At 39.0% G+C, this 17,026-nt stretch overlaps 1 protein-coding gene across 2 annotated transcripts in view; it reads left to right on the plus strand.

Annotated features, from left to right (window-relative positions):
- Positions 1 to 2,834: 2,834 nt before the first annotated feature.
- The window catches only part of GLT1D1 (glycosyltransferase 1 domain containing 1), a 57,217-nt gene continuing 43,025 nt past the window's right edge, over positions 2,835 to 17,026 (plus strand). Inside the window, exons 1-3 of one of the 2 annotated variants that reach the window (XM_083803340.1) lie at positions 2,835 to 3,023; positions 11,662 to 11,810; positions 15,356 to 15,461. In XM_083803340.1, coding sequence (XP_083659466.1) covers positions 2,956 to 3,023; positions 11,662 to 11,810; positions 15,356 to 15,461 — 323 coding nt within the window. In that variant the 5' untranslated portion in view covers positions 2,835 to 2,955. Of the gene's footprint in view, positions 3,024 to 8,485; positions 8,503 to 11,661; positions 11,811 to 15,355; positions 15,462 to 17,026 lie in introns of those variants that run through there. The other variant, XM_083803341.1, reaches the window with a different exon arrangement.

The following is a 17,026-nucleotide window of genomic DNA, read 5'->3' on the forward strand; positions in this document are numbered from 1 at the left end:
TGCACTCTTAACTAGTTATATTTCGTGTCAAAGGGCAATGAGGAAAATGCAACTTGCTGAACAGAGATCTCTTTTTGTGAGCTACTGTAACGTGACAATCTGTAATCTAAAGCATTACATTTCAGGTTTGCCCTGCTTAATACAGTACATCATATCAACCATGTGGTTACATCTTCTAGGGGGTCTAGTAGTACTTCCTAGAGACTACAAAATAACTAAGTGCTCTCTGTGTGTTTCAATATATGCAACTAGTGCGTTGTAGGTCCTTCATAATTTCCCTTAGCAAGTGGGGTGAGATTTTATGTTGGCCTATCCACTAACTGTTAAAAACACATATCAATGTTAAATAACGTTTGAAATGTATGCTATAAAATGTTATTTAAATATTCAGGTATTGACAAATTCTGACTGAAATTGAAAAGCTGCTGTTCTAACTTGAACATTCTGTCTTGAAGCAATAGTGGCTTCAGGAAGGATATTTTTAATTTTTCTCTGAACAAGAACATTTAGCTACAATATGTTTAAAACTTCTTCATTAAGATGCATGTACATGTTTTCAAAGATGCAACAAAACCTAATGCTGCAAAGACTTGTAAGTTAATTTTGTCAGTCAAAGCCTATGTAACAAAAAAATATAAAGTAATAAAATGTTCAGACCTCTTTGAATGTTTCTTTTATTTCCTCTTTATTTCCCAGATGACTGGTTGAGTTTCCTCATTCGTCTCAGTTCTTTGGTGGAACAGGCCTTGTCTACTTTGATGTTTGCATTTTTGTCTTTTTTGTATTATACACTAAGTGTGTTGGATAGCTATTGTCTGGTTTTTGAGCTTGTGGTTTTGCTTAAAAAAAAAAAAAAAGCTACGATGGCCATGCTCTTTGCAATTAGGTAGCTCATGGAGATTCATCACCACAGCTTCCTTTTTACCAATAGACATGACTTTCTGAGTCATTCATATCCTGCTTCGGTCTGTACAAGTAGAAAATGCCCCCGTTTGGGTTACATGAGCCATTTTAGGCCAGTGGTACAGGGCTGCAAGAACACGGAAGGTGTGTTTCTTGTTTGGAACACACACTGCCAGCCTTTCTTGGTGCAGTACCCCTGGATGAACCACCTTGTGGGGGTGTGTGTTTCTTGGAACCAGAATGAGGGGGTGCTGATAATGGATATAGAGCAGCAGTGTGTCAGGAGACAAAAGGCAGCTGTGTGTCATCATTCAGTCAGTGTGATGTATTTCAGGTCTGCTGGACAGACTGATAACAGGGCAGCGATGACTTTTAAAGCAGGGATGGCTGGTGCTGGCCATCCAGCTAGAATCCTGGCCAGGTTGACAAAAACCCTCTGAATTTCAATGGAGCTAGGATTTCATGCCAGAAGTGCTTTCTAAAATGGTGATGAAAACAGCTTGGTCCTGCCTACCCTTAAATTAGCATTTGTGCTATTTTCAGCATTTATGCAAGACTTGGTGCTCTTAGCTTCTAAGTAGAAGCCAACTTTTTTAGTTTGCATGAACATTAAAATGGTCTGAACAATATGTCATGCTGAATGATTTCCAACTGAGCCTCAGTGAGATGCAGAGAGTTGAACATATCTCTGTAGCATGAAGGTCTGATAGCAGAACCCAAGCCTGATTACCAAAATACTTAACAATTTGCCAAAGTATGGTGGAAAAAAAGAAAAAAAAACTACACCTTTTTCTCTTCTAAACCTTCAACTCCTGAATACCTGTCATCCCCTGTCATCCTCAAAGATCCACAGAAAGCATTTCAAGAACTATGATTTTTTAAATTATGAATTTTAATAGCCTTTCTCTATAAGTGGAGTATATTTTTTACCCATACCTAACATGGAGACTTGAAGAGTCACTGAAACCAAAATAAACAGGCACTGCAGTTTGTGGACCACCTCTTCTTCTCTCATACAGCCTTAGGGTAATATAGGCATTGGTGCGGCCCTGTGATAAATTACATCAGGGAAATGGTCATGGTTATAAGCATCCAAGCAAAAAAGCGAGCTTTCTGTTAGATCAATTCCTCTTTCTAGTCTACCTCACGGTCACAAGCATCCTGCATGGGCTCTCAACGTTTTTAGAAAATACTGAATCAAGTTCAAGGGCATGGATATCTGCTGTCTGCCACCTGGCCTCTGTCAGTCTCCCAAGGGACTCCCACAACTGGCCTCTCAGTTTTACTGCCTGTGCCCCACCCAGCTGCTCGCTGTGCTGGTTATAATTGGAGTTGTGTCCTGAACACTTCCTTGATAGCTTGGGATCTAGTTTTCCTGGTTTGGGGTTCAGGCTCTTCCTTTGCCCCTTCCCTGGGGGCAACGATGATCAGGGGGCTGGAGCACCTCTCCTGTGGAGAAAGTCAGGGTTATTTAGCTCAGAGAAGAGAAAGCTCTGAGGACACCTCTTCATCTGCCTTCCAGTATTTAAAGGACCTACAGGAAAGCTGGAGAGGGACTCTATCAGGGTGTGTAGTGATGGGACAAGGGGTAATGGCTTTAAACTAAAGGAAGGTAGATTTAGGTTAGATATAAAGCAGAAATTCCTCACTATGAGGGCGGTGAGGCGCTGGCCCAGGCTGCCCAGAGAAGCCGTGGCTGCCCCATCCCTGGCAGTGCCCGTGGCCAGGCTGGACGGGGCTGGGGGCCCCAAACCATTCTACGATTCCCTCTGTGCATCTGTAACGGGGTTCTGCCCTCTGTAGCAAACATTGCAGCTCCTCACCAGACCCTTCCCCTGGCCTTACAGCCTTCCTGACATTAAGCGCGGTCTTTAACCCGGGGGACCTGGAGACGGAGCCACCCTCAGCCCACCGCCTCCTCAAGGGCCGCCCGTGGCCCCGCCGGGTGTGCCGGTGGCCGCCGGCTCCGCCGCGCTGTTCCCGAGCCCGCCGGCAGGTGAGGGAGGCACCGGCTGAGGTGGCTGCCGGCCCGGCCTGACGGGAGATGCCGCTATGAGGCTGCTCTTGCTGGCGTGCCTCCGGGCGCAGACCGGCAACGCGACCACGGCCGAGAGGATACAGTAAGTGTCCCGTGAGGGGACCGGGGGGGATCCACCCCCGATCCACCGCCTCCCCAACATCCCCCATCCGCCGGCGCTGCCCGTTCCCCGGTAAGGGGGGAGGCGGCAGCGGCCCCGCTCACGCCGAGCTGCCGCGGCCCTGAAGATGAGGAGGGAGCTCCAAAGGGCTGCCGCCATCCCCGGGGGTCCGGGTTCGGGGCCCGGTTCGGGCCCCGGCTGCCATTAGGTGCCCGCCGGCGGCGCACGGAGGCCACCTCAGCCGCGTGGATGGCGGCCGCCGGGGGTGTGTGAGGGGGCGGCGGCCAGGCGCCCAGCGGCGGCTCCGCGGGCCCTGCTCCGGCGGTGCCGAGGGGGGATCCGCCGCCCTCCGGGGGGCCGGGGATGTGCCGGGTGGGGGGCCCGGGAAGGCAGAGCCGCGCCGGCGTGAGGGGCTACTGGAGAGGGGCTGGGGCACGGGGAGGCTTCGCTGCTGCTTTGCCCTACAGCGGGGAGTAAGGGAGAGGGGGAGCTGAACGAGTGCCCCCCGACCACTTATATATATATAATATATATATTATATTATATTTATATATATATATATTGATATATATCAAACACGTTCAGCAGTCTATTGGCACAGGAGGAGTTCACACTGCAGGGGTGACCCCAGCTTGCAAGCCCAGAGCAGAGATGCCCTCACCAGCGTCACTGCTGGCCCCTTGCACAACCCGGTTAGTCAGTGGTTAGTCAGTGGTGCAGCGGATTCCCAAGGGCTGCCCGTGTTGGGAAATACCCAGAATTAGATGACAAGTAAACGTGAAGAGCGGTACCTTCTGAGGGCTCTGAAATGAGGGTCTGTGCAGGAGTTCTCCTAGGGCAGCACTTCTGCAAGAGCCGCTGCCGTTACCTCCTTACTGGGGGCTCTGTGACATGCAGCTCCCATGGGAATTACAAACGTGAATCTATAGTGCTTTGAAATTGTTTGGACTAACAGTGGTGCATAAAGACACAACATTCTTAATGTCACCATTTAACTTTTTTCCATGAAATATAGAAAAAGTATGTGGGTGATGGCATTTTTAAAGACTTAGCTGCGCATTTAAGCTTTTTATTTTTTATTTTTTAAAAAGAATTCCCTTAAAAACATGTTTTGTCCTCTTGAGACAGGCTTCTACCTTGTAATCCACAATTTGGCTGTTTTTCTTAAGATGAGCTTTTCAGAACACCCTCTGCTATTACACATTTTCCTTGACCCTTCCTCTGTGTATTATCACATTTCACCGTTATGCATAGAAACAGTCGGTTGACATTGTTTAAGTTTTCACTCTAGTTGTGTCATACCAAGTTCAGTCTTAGATTTGTTCAGGGCTGCCGTATAGTGTAAGATAGTGGTGAAATGTACCTTCTGCTTTGCATCAGTCACACAGGCATTGAAGTTATAAAGCAGATGGAGAATAAAGACCAGAGAAGGCTGAAGTCTGTATTTTAATAGAATAATTGCCAATAAAATACTTAGATGAATACATTCTTACGTTCTTAATATAAATTTCGTACTTGTACATATCAGCATAGAGTTCATGTGTGGTAGTTTGTGGGGAATTCTTAATTTATGTTACTCTCATCTTTTGCTCTCACTGGATAAAACAAGGCTAGTTTTTCTTGGGGTAGACTATGTTCATTCTTCCTCCATAAGATTATTTCTTCTACCTTTACAAATTAAGTATTCACTTACTTTCATCTTCAGCTTTGAGGAGAGTCTAACAAACATCTAGTCTGTGAAGCAGTTTAGAGGTAATCTAGTAAACAGCTGGTTCTGCATTATTTCAAGTTAAACTAAGCATGAATAAGCCAGTCAAACAAATGCCCACATATTATTTCAAATTGTCTTTTAAATAAACCAGGGTTGATCATAATCATCGAACATACTGCATCAAGACACAGTGGTTTAGCAAGGTGCCTTCGTTGGAGTTTCAGTAACCGGTAATTTTGGTTAGGTTTCTCCAGCTGTGACTCTTGCATGGTGGCCTAAGTCAATGTGTGTTAGTACAAAAGAGAGAATAGGCTTGGTGAGACAGAACAGCACAGTTGACAGATGGTTTAACATACTACCATGTTAACGCAATCATTTGCAGCTATGTGAACGCATCTGCAGTATCTGTGCAGAGTACACCAATTTGCTTTAGCATCCTAATGCTTTATGGACACGCCTTACACAAAATGGATGCCGCTCTCTCATGTGCATAGACCTTCAAACAGAAAGAAAGTCATGAATGAGAGGTTAATTTAATTCACGTTCAAAATAAAGGTAGGTAAAGGATTCTAACAGAAATAGTCTTTGAGAATCAGTAACTTATGTAATGCTCAATTGCTATCTTATCACTTAACATAAATGTTATTTATAGTAGTAATATAAAGAAGCCCATTTAGGAAAAAAAAATCTGATCAGGAAAAGTAGTGAAGAGTATTAGTTAGAAATAAAATCTGACTTCCCGACTAAAAGGCTGCTCAAGTGACAGCTATCAGTTAAACCATGTAACATGGATACTTAACACTGGTTTTCTTAAGACTTTACTTTTTTAAAAAATATCTACATGTATGACCAAGTGCTTGTTGAACTAATTTGCCATACTAAGGTTAAGTTTATATGTCTGCCTTTGTAGCATACATGTTAAGACACTCAGAATAAATACTCAGATTAATATTTGTCTTCAGTTGTTTCTGTATGCATACTTACAAAATTATTTGTTCAATCTATTTTTTTTATATTGAACTATGGTAACTTTCAGTCGAGTATACACGAAACAGTGAAGTTGCCTCCGGGTTGGACACTTGCCAGTGTAGATTAATTTTATGGCTTAATATCACTGAGTATACTATGTTTATGATGTTACAGCTGTTTCTGTAACTGCTTCATCTTTTCATAAATAATATATTCATTTCCTGAACTTAAAGTAGCTGGTGACAAAGAAACCAGAATCTAATTTGGCTAGAAATCAGTTCACTAAAACAAGTGATATAACGCAGGTGCTATGAGCTTTGTTTGTATTAGTCTGCATAATCTTTAATTGCCTTCAGAAAACTGAGCAGTGAGTAGAGAATAAAACACAACACAGAAGTCTTTGGTTGGGCTGCCGTTCTTCATTCCTAGCAATGAGATCAAAAAGGGTGTTAGGAAAGAAAAAAATGAATCTTCTATGCCCCTTGAAATGTTCTATTAATCATTTATTACTTTATTAGTAATGGGGAATAGAAATCTTGAATTAATTAGTTAATTAAAGATATTTGGAGGAAGTATTTTGTCAATACATAAATGTCTTTTTGGAGGGGAAGAGATTGTTTCAGTTTGAAACGGGACAGTTTAAATAGCTGTTCTGTAAATTTCCAGGTAATCAACTGCAAGAAAATTAAACCCACAAATTCAACAATGCATGGCTTATTGCTTCTCCTTGCAATATTTTTCAGCACAGGACTTGAAGGTGTACTAAGTAAGTTTGTGGATGACACTAAATTGGGAGGAGCAGTTATTAGCTGTGTCAAGGGTGGAGAGGCCTTGCAAAGAGATCTTGACAAATTAGAGGACTGGGCAATCACCAACTATATGAAGTTTAACAAGAGCAAGTGCCGGTTTCTGCACCTGGGAAGGGGCAACCCTGGATATACGTACAGACTGAGAGACCAGAGGCTGGAGAGCAGCCCCGCAGAAAGGGATCTGGGGGTTCTGGTCAATGGCAAGTTGAGTGTGAGTCAGCAGTATGCCCTGGCAGCCAAGAGGGCCAGCTGTACCCTGGGGTGCATCAGACATGGCGCTGCTGGCCTGTCAAGGGAAGGGATTGTCCTGCTTGGCTCTGTGCTGGTGCAGCCTCACCTCAAGTTCTGTGTGCAGTTTTGGCACCACAATATATGAAAGACATAAAACTCTTTGAGAGTGTCCAGAGGAGGGCTATAAAGATAGTGACGTGTCTGGAGGGCGAGACACATGAGGAGCAGCTGATGTCCCTGGGTTTGCTCAGCCGAGAGGAGAGGAGCCTAAGGGGAGGCCTCATGGCGGCCTGCAGCTCCCTCACGAGGGGAGCGGAGGGGCAGGCGCTGAGCTCTGCTCTCTGGGGACAGCGAGTCCTGAGGGAATGGCATGGAGCTGGGACAGGGGAGGGTCAGGCTGGGTGTTAGGGAAAGGTTCTGCACCGAGGGAGTGGTTGGCACTGTAACAGGCTTCCCAGGGACATGGTCACGGCACCGAGCCTGCCAGAGTTCAAGAAGCGTTTGGACAGTGCTCTCAGACACAGCGTCTGATTTTTGGGTGGTCCCATGTAGAACCAGGAGATGGACTCCATGATCCTTGTGGGTCCCTTCCAAGTCAGGATATTCTGTGATTTATTGGAGTAATTCTGATCCCCAACTTTACTTCTATTTAGTCTTACCCTATCTGCCACCATTAAAATCACACAGAAAAGCACTCGTACAGGAGGAGATCCTCTTCTCTTCAGGATACTTTCTTCTAAGAGGTCTTTTACCAACCTATGTCAGTTTGCACAGGTGTTGGTAAATTTCTGCTGTTTGTGTAGCCATTCCAAGAAAAGGACAGCTGCAAAAGGCAAGCGGTCATCCTCTACCTTGGGAACTGATACTCAATTATTTGTATGGCCTGCTCTTGATGTACGCCGCATCCCAAATGTTTTGCATGACTAGACCTATTTATAAGGCAGGATTAAACCTCGTAGAGATATTTTGTCCTTCCAAAGGACAATTACTGATTTCAGAATGTAGGGACAGAGGCAATATCAATCCATTTTTAATTTCTGTTCTTATTCACAGTGGATTTTCTTCATACTTCATTCCAGCCAACACAAATTGTCTGTGATATTTGAAGAAGTTTGAGAGAGAAATAAAATGAAGAATACTTTACTTTAAGAACTATAAAAAAAATTCAGTAAAATTTGCAAAGGAAACATAGAAGATCGAGTAGGTTTCAAGTCTTGTAATTCCACCAGTTTCAGTGGGAATTGTGAGTATTCGGCTGTGGCCAAGTTTCAGAAAAGGCAGTGGAAGTCACTCTGCTAACTTAATAAGTTTTGGATCATACTGTATAGATTTAAGAATAGTTCATGCATAGCTGCTTTACAGAATAGACAGCCTGGGGAAAGAGGTAATTAATATTTTTGGATGAAGCCTAATGTGTGCTGCTCAGAAAATGTCAGTGCATCTACCTACCAGAAACATTTTGAAAATCAAACATTCTTTGTCTGTAAGTAATTCCATTAAAATATTGGAAAATTTGAACGTAAAGGTTTCTGAGAGGGTGATGTCAGAAAATAAAAATAGTTTGAAAACTACTGTATCTTAGAAGTAAGCGTACTTCTAACTCATTTGTATTTTAGCTTCAGCCATGCTGTGTTTGGAGCTGCAGAAGAGTTTCTTCATATGAGGATCTGTGAACTGCAGCTTCAGGTTGGAGGAAAGAAGCCTTCTAAGTCAGGATAAGTGAGAAGTAGTGATCAATAATGTAGGAAAGAAAAAATGAAACGTAAAACATCACCTGGTGTTTCGTAGTTGTGTTGGAGAAAACTGTTTTTCTATAGAAGTCTTTAACAAAGTGAAAACGTGTCAGTACAGGATTACACCTTTTAGCAATATCCCTCTGCGTACCGTGTAGACCCAGAGCAGACACTTACATACGTATGTGTCACTTATAAGCCTCTTGATTTCCAAGGAGTGTAAAAAATAAAATGAAAAAGATGACTTCCCATAATACTAAAATGGGGTTGGGAAATATTTTATCCAGTATTTAGATGTACATAAATATCACAGTGTCAGCAGTGACAATTACCATCTTCTCTAAGAAATCATCTTTCAAGCTTACTACTGAATGACTGAAGTTTTCCCAGTTTGGTTACTTTCCAGCAAAACATGCCAAATTGGAATCTGACAGTCAGCTCCATTTTAGAAATATTATTCTCCCCAAATAGTGAGTGCCATTGGCTTCCATGAGTCTTTCAGTAGAAGAGAAAGATGAAAAAGCAAGGCAAAATCTGAATCCAAGCAATAAATTGGAAATACACCTCATACATAACTATGATAGAGGGAAAGTGTAGCCTTGAAATTTGGCATTTTCTATCTTGTCTTAGATTCACAGACAGCAGGAGTTATGTTCATTTTTATTTTTCATGTAGAAAGTATTTGTTTATGAAATGGCAAAATAATGTGAATACACTGTTCCTAGGAGGAGAAAATATGGGTAATGTATCTCTTATGTCTTGGCTTGATTCAGGGACATCTGTGACTTCATAGAGAGATCAGCCTTCAAAAAAAAAAATCCCCTGCAATAGCTTTGCAGCACCCTGTTATCATATTCCTTGATAACAGCATATGTGTGAAAATCACAGTCTGCATTTTTTTTTTTTTTGGTTATAAAGATGAAATGCCATTGAAAAAATAGGAAAATATCACTGTAAATTTCAGTACTTAAATAGTACCCCCTAACTGGTTCTACATACATACATTTCCATATATGCATAATTTGAAGCTTGTGACTAATTATATTGAACTTAATGGTATGTTTATGGGATTAAGATCTCCTCACATCTGGGAATTCTAATTATTCTGGGAAAAAAAATCATAATTTTTTCCTTCTTAAGCCATATGCAAATTTATTACATGCTCCTGAGTCATTATGTGTAGGGAAAAAATGAAGTAAAAGAGATAATCCACAATTTCTGAGCACTGAAACACGTAAGGGAGTCCCTCTCTATTTACCACAGAAACAGCTGTCATTCAGCTGTGAGATTTGGAGCTATGGAAACTGTGGGGGAAGGTCTCATTCCTAGCATATTACAATAAAGAAGCTTTAGATCAGAATTCCCAGCTGAGTTTCTTGACTCCTGATGTCCTGAGAGAGTTATTTTCAAATTAATTGTAATATGCAAACATATTGCTTGTACATGATAGTGATTTATGGTAATTGGAATACTGATGGGAAAAAAAATCTTTTAGACTATTTAATGAGCACCTGTGAACTTATGGAACGCACGCATGAGCATCCCAAGTATTTGCCCAAGAGATTTTTCTTTCCACAGCTGTGAGATTTGGGCATCATTATTTAGATATAAATTGAGAACCTCTTTGAAATGTCAGGCAGGTACATGGTACAAGTTCATAGGACAACTGAAGTAAATAATTGCTCAACAGTGTAAATAAAGAGCTCACAATCTGGCTGCATTTTATTATTTATTAGTGCTTATTATAATGTATTGGTGTTGTTTCAAACAGTGAAGTTAAAAGTAAAATGAGTTTCTCTGAAGAATAAGGAAGAAATACAGTACCATATGTTACGCCGATGGAGTTCTGTCTGATATAGTGCTAATACATTCCTTCCAAGGCCTCAAGACATTTTACAACATTTTTAGCACCAATTTCTGCAGTAATGACTAACTTCTGCAGGACAGAAAATTACATTCCTTGGGAGGATATGAAATGATCAAGAAAGAAAACAGACAACGTTATCCAAGAAGCTATTGAGTTAGCAGGATTTTAATGCCAGAACAATTAATATGCTATGAGAAATAAATCAACTGGAACAATATGTAATAAGCAGAAAACATTCTTGTGGTCTTTTTGTAATACTCAAAACATAAACACTAGTTATTTGAAGCAATTTTATCTACATGTCAGCAGATACAGTGTGCTAGTTTCTATCAAAACATGGATTTGCTCCTGTATGTATTTTGGCTGATGTCATTGGAAACACTGATAACTGATCGTGGTTTCTGTGGGAGGAATTGTGAGCCTAGTGTGTAAAAGAAAAGACTGAAACAAAGCTCACTGAAATGCCTAAAGTAAAACTCCCTTTAATCAATCATTTTAATGGCTTTAGCAGTCTTTGAATCAAATTTTAATATGAAGAACGACTGTATATAAAGATGAATAGGTAAACTAACACTAGGAGAGGTGTGTTTTGTGTGTGCATGATTTTTTTTGTCAATTGAGATTTTTTAAAAGGACTGAAAATTTTTGAGTAATCACTTTTGTGTTGTTTTTCTCTTAACTTCAGTTATCCCGTGACTGTTTTACAACTGGGTAAACTAAGACAAGAAGCAATTAAACAATCAAACAGAAAGAGAATACATTTTCAACCGTCCAGTTTAATTTATGTATTCATTTTTTGTATTTGCAAAGACTTTTTGCATTTTCTCTATTTTTAATAGAATTATTTAGCTGGACATATTTCTGTTTTCTTTCAAGTGGTAGCCTTTCTCCAGAGCAAGGGGCTGAGGATGTCCAAGACCAAGGCTTACACACTTCATTCAAAGTGAATCTTTTTAGCATCTTTAGAATCTTTTGAGTAAAAGACTAATCCAGAAAGGTGCTGATCAGAGTTCACTTCCATTGATTTCCAAAGGTGAATTGACACATGGCAGGCTTGGGCCATAAAGTGGGTGCAGACTATGATGCTTGGCAGTGTGCACAATGGTGATGATAAAAATGTTTTCCAGGAAAACCCCTTGTTTTAGCTCCATGATTGCTTGAATAAAGTTAGTGTAAACAAGATGAATGTAGGAACAAAAATTAAGAAAAAACATTTTGATTATGCATATTTAATAAAATGAAATGTGTGCAGCATTAACATATTTTTTTTTCTCTTGTTCCATCTGTTCTGATAATGAAGGAGCCATCTCCATGCTGCAGGTCATATCTGTGTTCTTAAAGATGCTTTCAGGTATGAAAGTCCAGCTGAAATAGCAAATCTAACCTCTGCAGATAAGTTTGATGCAGCCCTGGCCATTCATCTTTATAAAGGAGGCAGACTTCTGCAAGGTAATTAATTCTTTTTCTATTTTGCAATAAAAATACTGCTTAAAAAGGTACTGAGAAAGAAGAGGATGAATACAAACAGTTATAAATGACAATAAATGCATAAACCCACACATAATGTAGTTATTCTATTTATCCACTTCAACAAATGTTCAGAAACACTGAAAATCTTTCTCTGTGGGAGATCTGATCCAGAGAGGAGGGGACTAAATAAATGTACTTTTAAAGCACTTAATGCATTTCATAATTAAGTACTTTAACTACATTAAGATAAGAGCATTATATTAACATTAAGATACTTCCAACAAATGTGCTTTTTCAGAGGACAATAGCTTGGCTAAGTATAGCTCAGGTCAAATAGAAAAAAGCAGAGAGGCTAATTTGATTTTTCTGTTAAAAAATGAGTCAGTTTTTTTTGGACATGGAATAACTTAGGGTTGTCATTCGTGCCAGCTAAACTGTAGGAGACAGGATGTTATCAGACAAATAATAGAATTTTCTATGGTAACTGGCCATGTAGAACAAAATTTTAGCCTGCCATTAATGATACAGTAGAAGCACTTGCTGTCAAAATTATAGACACTGTCACCTACTGAAATTGCAAGTGCATATCCATTTTTGAGATCACATTCCAATTGTCCAAATCTATTCACTTGTACAAGGGTACATAATTTGATACTTTCATCAGATCGCAGTATAAGTTGCATTGTGCTAGTTTGCAGACTTCAGAAGTCCCCTGGCAATTTATACTGGTGGGTTTTCAGAAAGCCTGAATTATTATGTCTAGTATGCTTGTGTATCTTCTGTTACAATGGAGCTCTGATTTCAGTAGGGATCCTAGAATACAAATACAAAAATAATTCTGTGTGATGATCTCTGCTACCCTATGTATTAGGACTTCTCTTGTTGGAATACAGAAACAATTGTTTTTGTGACAAGACCTAGAATTGTTTTGGAAGAGGCGTATGGAAAGTCTTAAAACTAACCCTTTTTTTCTGAGGAACAAAAACTAAGGTTGAATTTTAAATGTTTACTGTAAAACTTCATTGTGGTTTTGATTTGGATAGCATCACCTGAACACTGTTGCTATTAGATTTTCAAAATCCCAAATAACCTGCAAAGCTTGGAATGACTTATAAATGCTCAGTAATTTAAATAAATCAGAATCACACTGTTCCTAAAAGCATCCGTAATAACTAAAAGAAAGATAAAATGGAAGTATCTGAAAAGAAAGACAGTAAGTAATAGGATTGCTGGGATGATCCTAGTCAAAGTGCTTGCAATTTTTTTGGAGCAGAAGAGTGATTCATAAGACATTCCTGATTCTGGTAACATTTATTCTTTCTGTATACTTTATTAAGAAATATTTAAGAAATTTAGTTATTGCAGTCATACTACCATTAGTAAATCTTTTGGGCCTTATCACAGAAACTTTGTCAACGTGATTGGGGATGTAAAACCAGCACATATAATAGATGACAGAATAATTATTTCATTTTTTACTGATTAGAAAGGCAATATATATTTGTTCAAGTATTACAGAAAGTCAATCTCTTGAGGATTAGTGCTGTGGTGTTTTGACAGTGCACTTTAATTCTCTTTACCCACAAATATTAGAGCATTACAACTATTTAGAAATGCCAAGTCTTTAAGTAGCCAGAATGGCAAATAGTCCTTCATTTATTTTGTTTGTTCTTTCATTCAGTAATGAGCAAATTAGCAATGCTGAAATGGGAAACCACCAAAAAAAAACAACAAAACACCAAAATGATCAAACATTTATTTAAATATAAATCCTCATCTTACAGCTCACTTAATTTTCAAATATAAATGTGAAATGTATAGTAAGTTTTAATCTTTATTAACATATTTTCTTATTTGCTTTAAGTTTTCCTCATTTGCTTGTTTTTAACCATGAATTTTAATAATGAGTATTCACTGCTTTTAAACTGATTATTTTTATCCCTCAAGACTGTTGGTAGCTATAGAAAACGTCAGCAATAATTTTCACAGCCATGAACATTCAAGGCCAGTTATATTATCTCTCAGAAGCAAGGGTCTCCATCAGCACAGTATCTCCTGATGCCCTGCTTATTGGTCCAATGCTCAGAGAGCAGTGATATGTACGGAGTCATCAACACTCCTCCACTTCCATCTCATAGCAAAAAAGAGAAAACAAAGCCTATTTTCTGTCTTTCTTGATGCGCGGTTGGTGGTGGCAGTACTGCCTAATGACTGATTCTTGTTCACAGTCAGAAGGAAACCTTGGCTTCATGTGTTACAGCTAACAGAAATCTGCAAAACTATCACCACCACCTTGATGAGTTTTTTTAGGCTGTCTTACTAGAGGCTGTTTCTTTTGCAAAACTGCAGTGCAATTTGTCTGGAATTTAAAACCATGTTCTTCATGTAGTAATTAGCCACCCTCAGGTTGTTATTTGTTAGCTTAATGTGGTGTAAAACTGACCACTGAATCGTTTTCAGTACTGAAACAATCAAAAGTAAACATTATTGACTGCCATCTTGATTAGTTTAAGGGGAGAACACTTCTGTAACTTGTCAGTTACTAAAAATAGCCTGGTGCCAGGAAAACAAATACTATTACAAAAGAATCTTAAATTACTATTGGCTTTTGTATTTTCATCTAAATAGTCTTTGGCCTTGTCTATGTAAAGCTTATTGCTGTTAGCAGAGAAGTGCTACACTACCCTATTTTGATGGCTTTACATGTATTCAGATAGGAACTTATTTTCATGCAATGTATCAAAACTAGGCTTTTAACACAGTGCATACACCGCTGGGATATCTGTACTTTTGCTGACACTCTAAAATTTGAATTTTGATAAGGTCTTGTGCACAGACCTTCCTGAGTCAACATACCTTCCTCTGCTCTTACTGTTCCACTGTTGGCATCGTAAGCCACCTTCCAGAGCTTGGGTCATCACTGAAGGTCTTAGAGCAACCACTTATAAACTCAGATCCATCTTTTGGGATGTAATTAAGCAAAACAGTGGTTTTGCTGGAGGTTGACTGCCTTATTTAAGTGAGTGACTTTTTCCAATGTTATGGCTCTACCTACATATTTTGTAGACATGAAATTGGCCACCCAAACCATTATATTGGAATTCTTGGGAGGGTAGCAAATGATTGACCGAAGCTAGATACCTGGAACCAAACTTTAAGGTACTGCATCTTATTAAAATGTGAATACCATTTAAACCATTTATACTGTTTGTTGGGCTGCCAAATGTAGAAAGTAATTGTTTTTACTAAGTACAGACAAAGCCAAAGAAAATCTCATAGCTGCAAAACAGATTGACTTGCTGTGAAAGTGCGTTCTTATTGTATGTTTCTTTTCAGTTCCAAAACCCTAAAAATTCATGTTTCTTCAGGTTTCATTTTCAAAGGCTTTTGCTTATGTGTGTGTTAGAGTATTATCACTATATATATATTTTTTAAAAATATAATTTTCAAAATTATTCAAATCCCTTTAAAAGGTAATGAATCCTGTGCCTTGTCCCCTTCTCATCTTGGTCATTGTTTTGCAGGTAGCAGAATTCCTTTTGGAATCATCTTTGGAGGGACAGATATAAATGAAGATATCAAATGTGAAGAAAAACGTCGGGTAATGGGAGAAGTGCTAGGGGAAGCCAGGTAAAATCTGTGTAGAAGGTTTGTGACAGGAAATTGTATCTTTCTAATGGCAGATCTTTTAGGAACTGATCCATAAATGGTTGGAGTCACTGGGAGATGTGATTCCAGACAAAGGATAGGCTACTTGATATCCCTACAAGCTCTGCTTATGATTTTATGATTCAGTGGTGAATGTAGAGCAGTTTCTTCATAAAATATAGTCTGTATGCAGTCTATTCATTTTATATTTTGTCTACTACAATCGTTCCATCGTATTTGTCCATATAAGAGTTGGCAAAGGTAGTGATGAAGTTTGGCTTCTTGGGCTGTGAATTTTCAAAATGACTCAAATCCCATTAAAAGGTAATGAATGTTGTGCTCTTGCTTACTAATCCTGTGCTTTGTCTACTGAATGTTAACTGTTTTCTAAAATAATAGAACTGTGCATGTGATGAGGATATAAAATTCTAAGGTAGGTGAAAGAAATTAGAAGAATAATAGCAAGGAGGCTTGTGATCTGACAGCATATTGCTCTGTAGAATAATCTACTTTATGGGTAGGCATTATAAAGACAGCCTTTGATGGTTAGTGTAACTGTGGACTGTAGCAACTAGACTGTGTTTTATTTAATATATTTGTAATGAATACAACTGTAGCATGCAATCAAGTTTTAATTTCTTACCAAAACTATTTTATACTTTTTATGTTTCCAGATTTGAGTAAAGAAAAACACAATTAAATAGCTCCAATGATATTCATACAGTTGTCGTTTGTACAGAATTACCCTGGCCATGTAAATGACTGATGTTTGGTATTTAAATAGTGAATCTGTAGTGGTGGAGGTGTGGTTATTTAAATCGTAAGTCTTTATTAGTGGTAGAGTTATGAATATTCCTATTAAATCGTATTGCAGTAATATTATTAGCCTGAACAACATTGAACCCCTTTTACAAGGCCCTGTGCCAGAAATGCTAAATGTTGCTCCATATTAAAAAAAAAAAACCAAAAAAGTTTATTAGTAAATTCTTTTTTATGTTATGTATATTTAAATATATAAAACACTCTGTACTGGGAATAAAGCATTTTATATGCATTAAATTCTCTCTGTACATACAGACTAAAGTGCTATCAATTTGACTGAAGAGAAATGACAACTAAAAATAGCTGGTGTTTATCTTGTTGCATCACAGAATCAAACCTGTTTTCAGAGGCCTTGCACATGATGTGTTGACAGTGTGGTTGATTGAAAAGCAGGTGACTCATGTAAAAAGGGCTTTTGTTCTTTTTTTTTTTTCTTGCTAATGTGATCCTTTTTCTAGCTACGTAAACAAAGCAGAGATGGAGAAAAAAAATCTGTATACAATTTCTCTTAACTTTTTAGGTGATTTAAGAAGTGAGTGTTTTCAGGGTATTTTATGTATCTGGAAAAAATCCAATGACACGTCAGTGTAGTCAGCAATGTAAAATCATACAATCATAGAATAATTAAGGTTGGAAAAGACCTCCAAAATCAACTGGTCCAAGCATCTGACCATGTAGTTCAGGAACTGATCAGAAATCAGAGAAAACGACTAAAAACCAAACGT

Source organism: Anser anser (genome assembly GCF_964211835.1).
Source record: "Anser anser genome assembly, chromosome: 18".
Lineage (NCBI taxonomy): Eukaryota > Metazoa > Chordata > Aves > Anseriformes > Anatidae > Anser > Anser anser.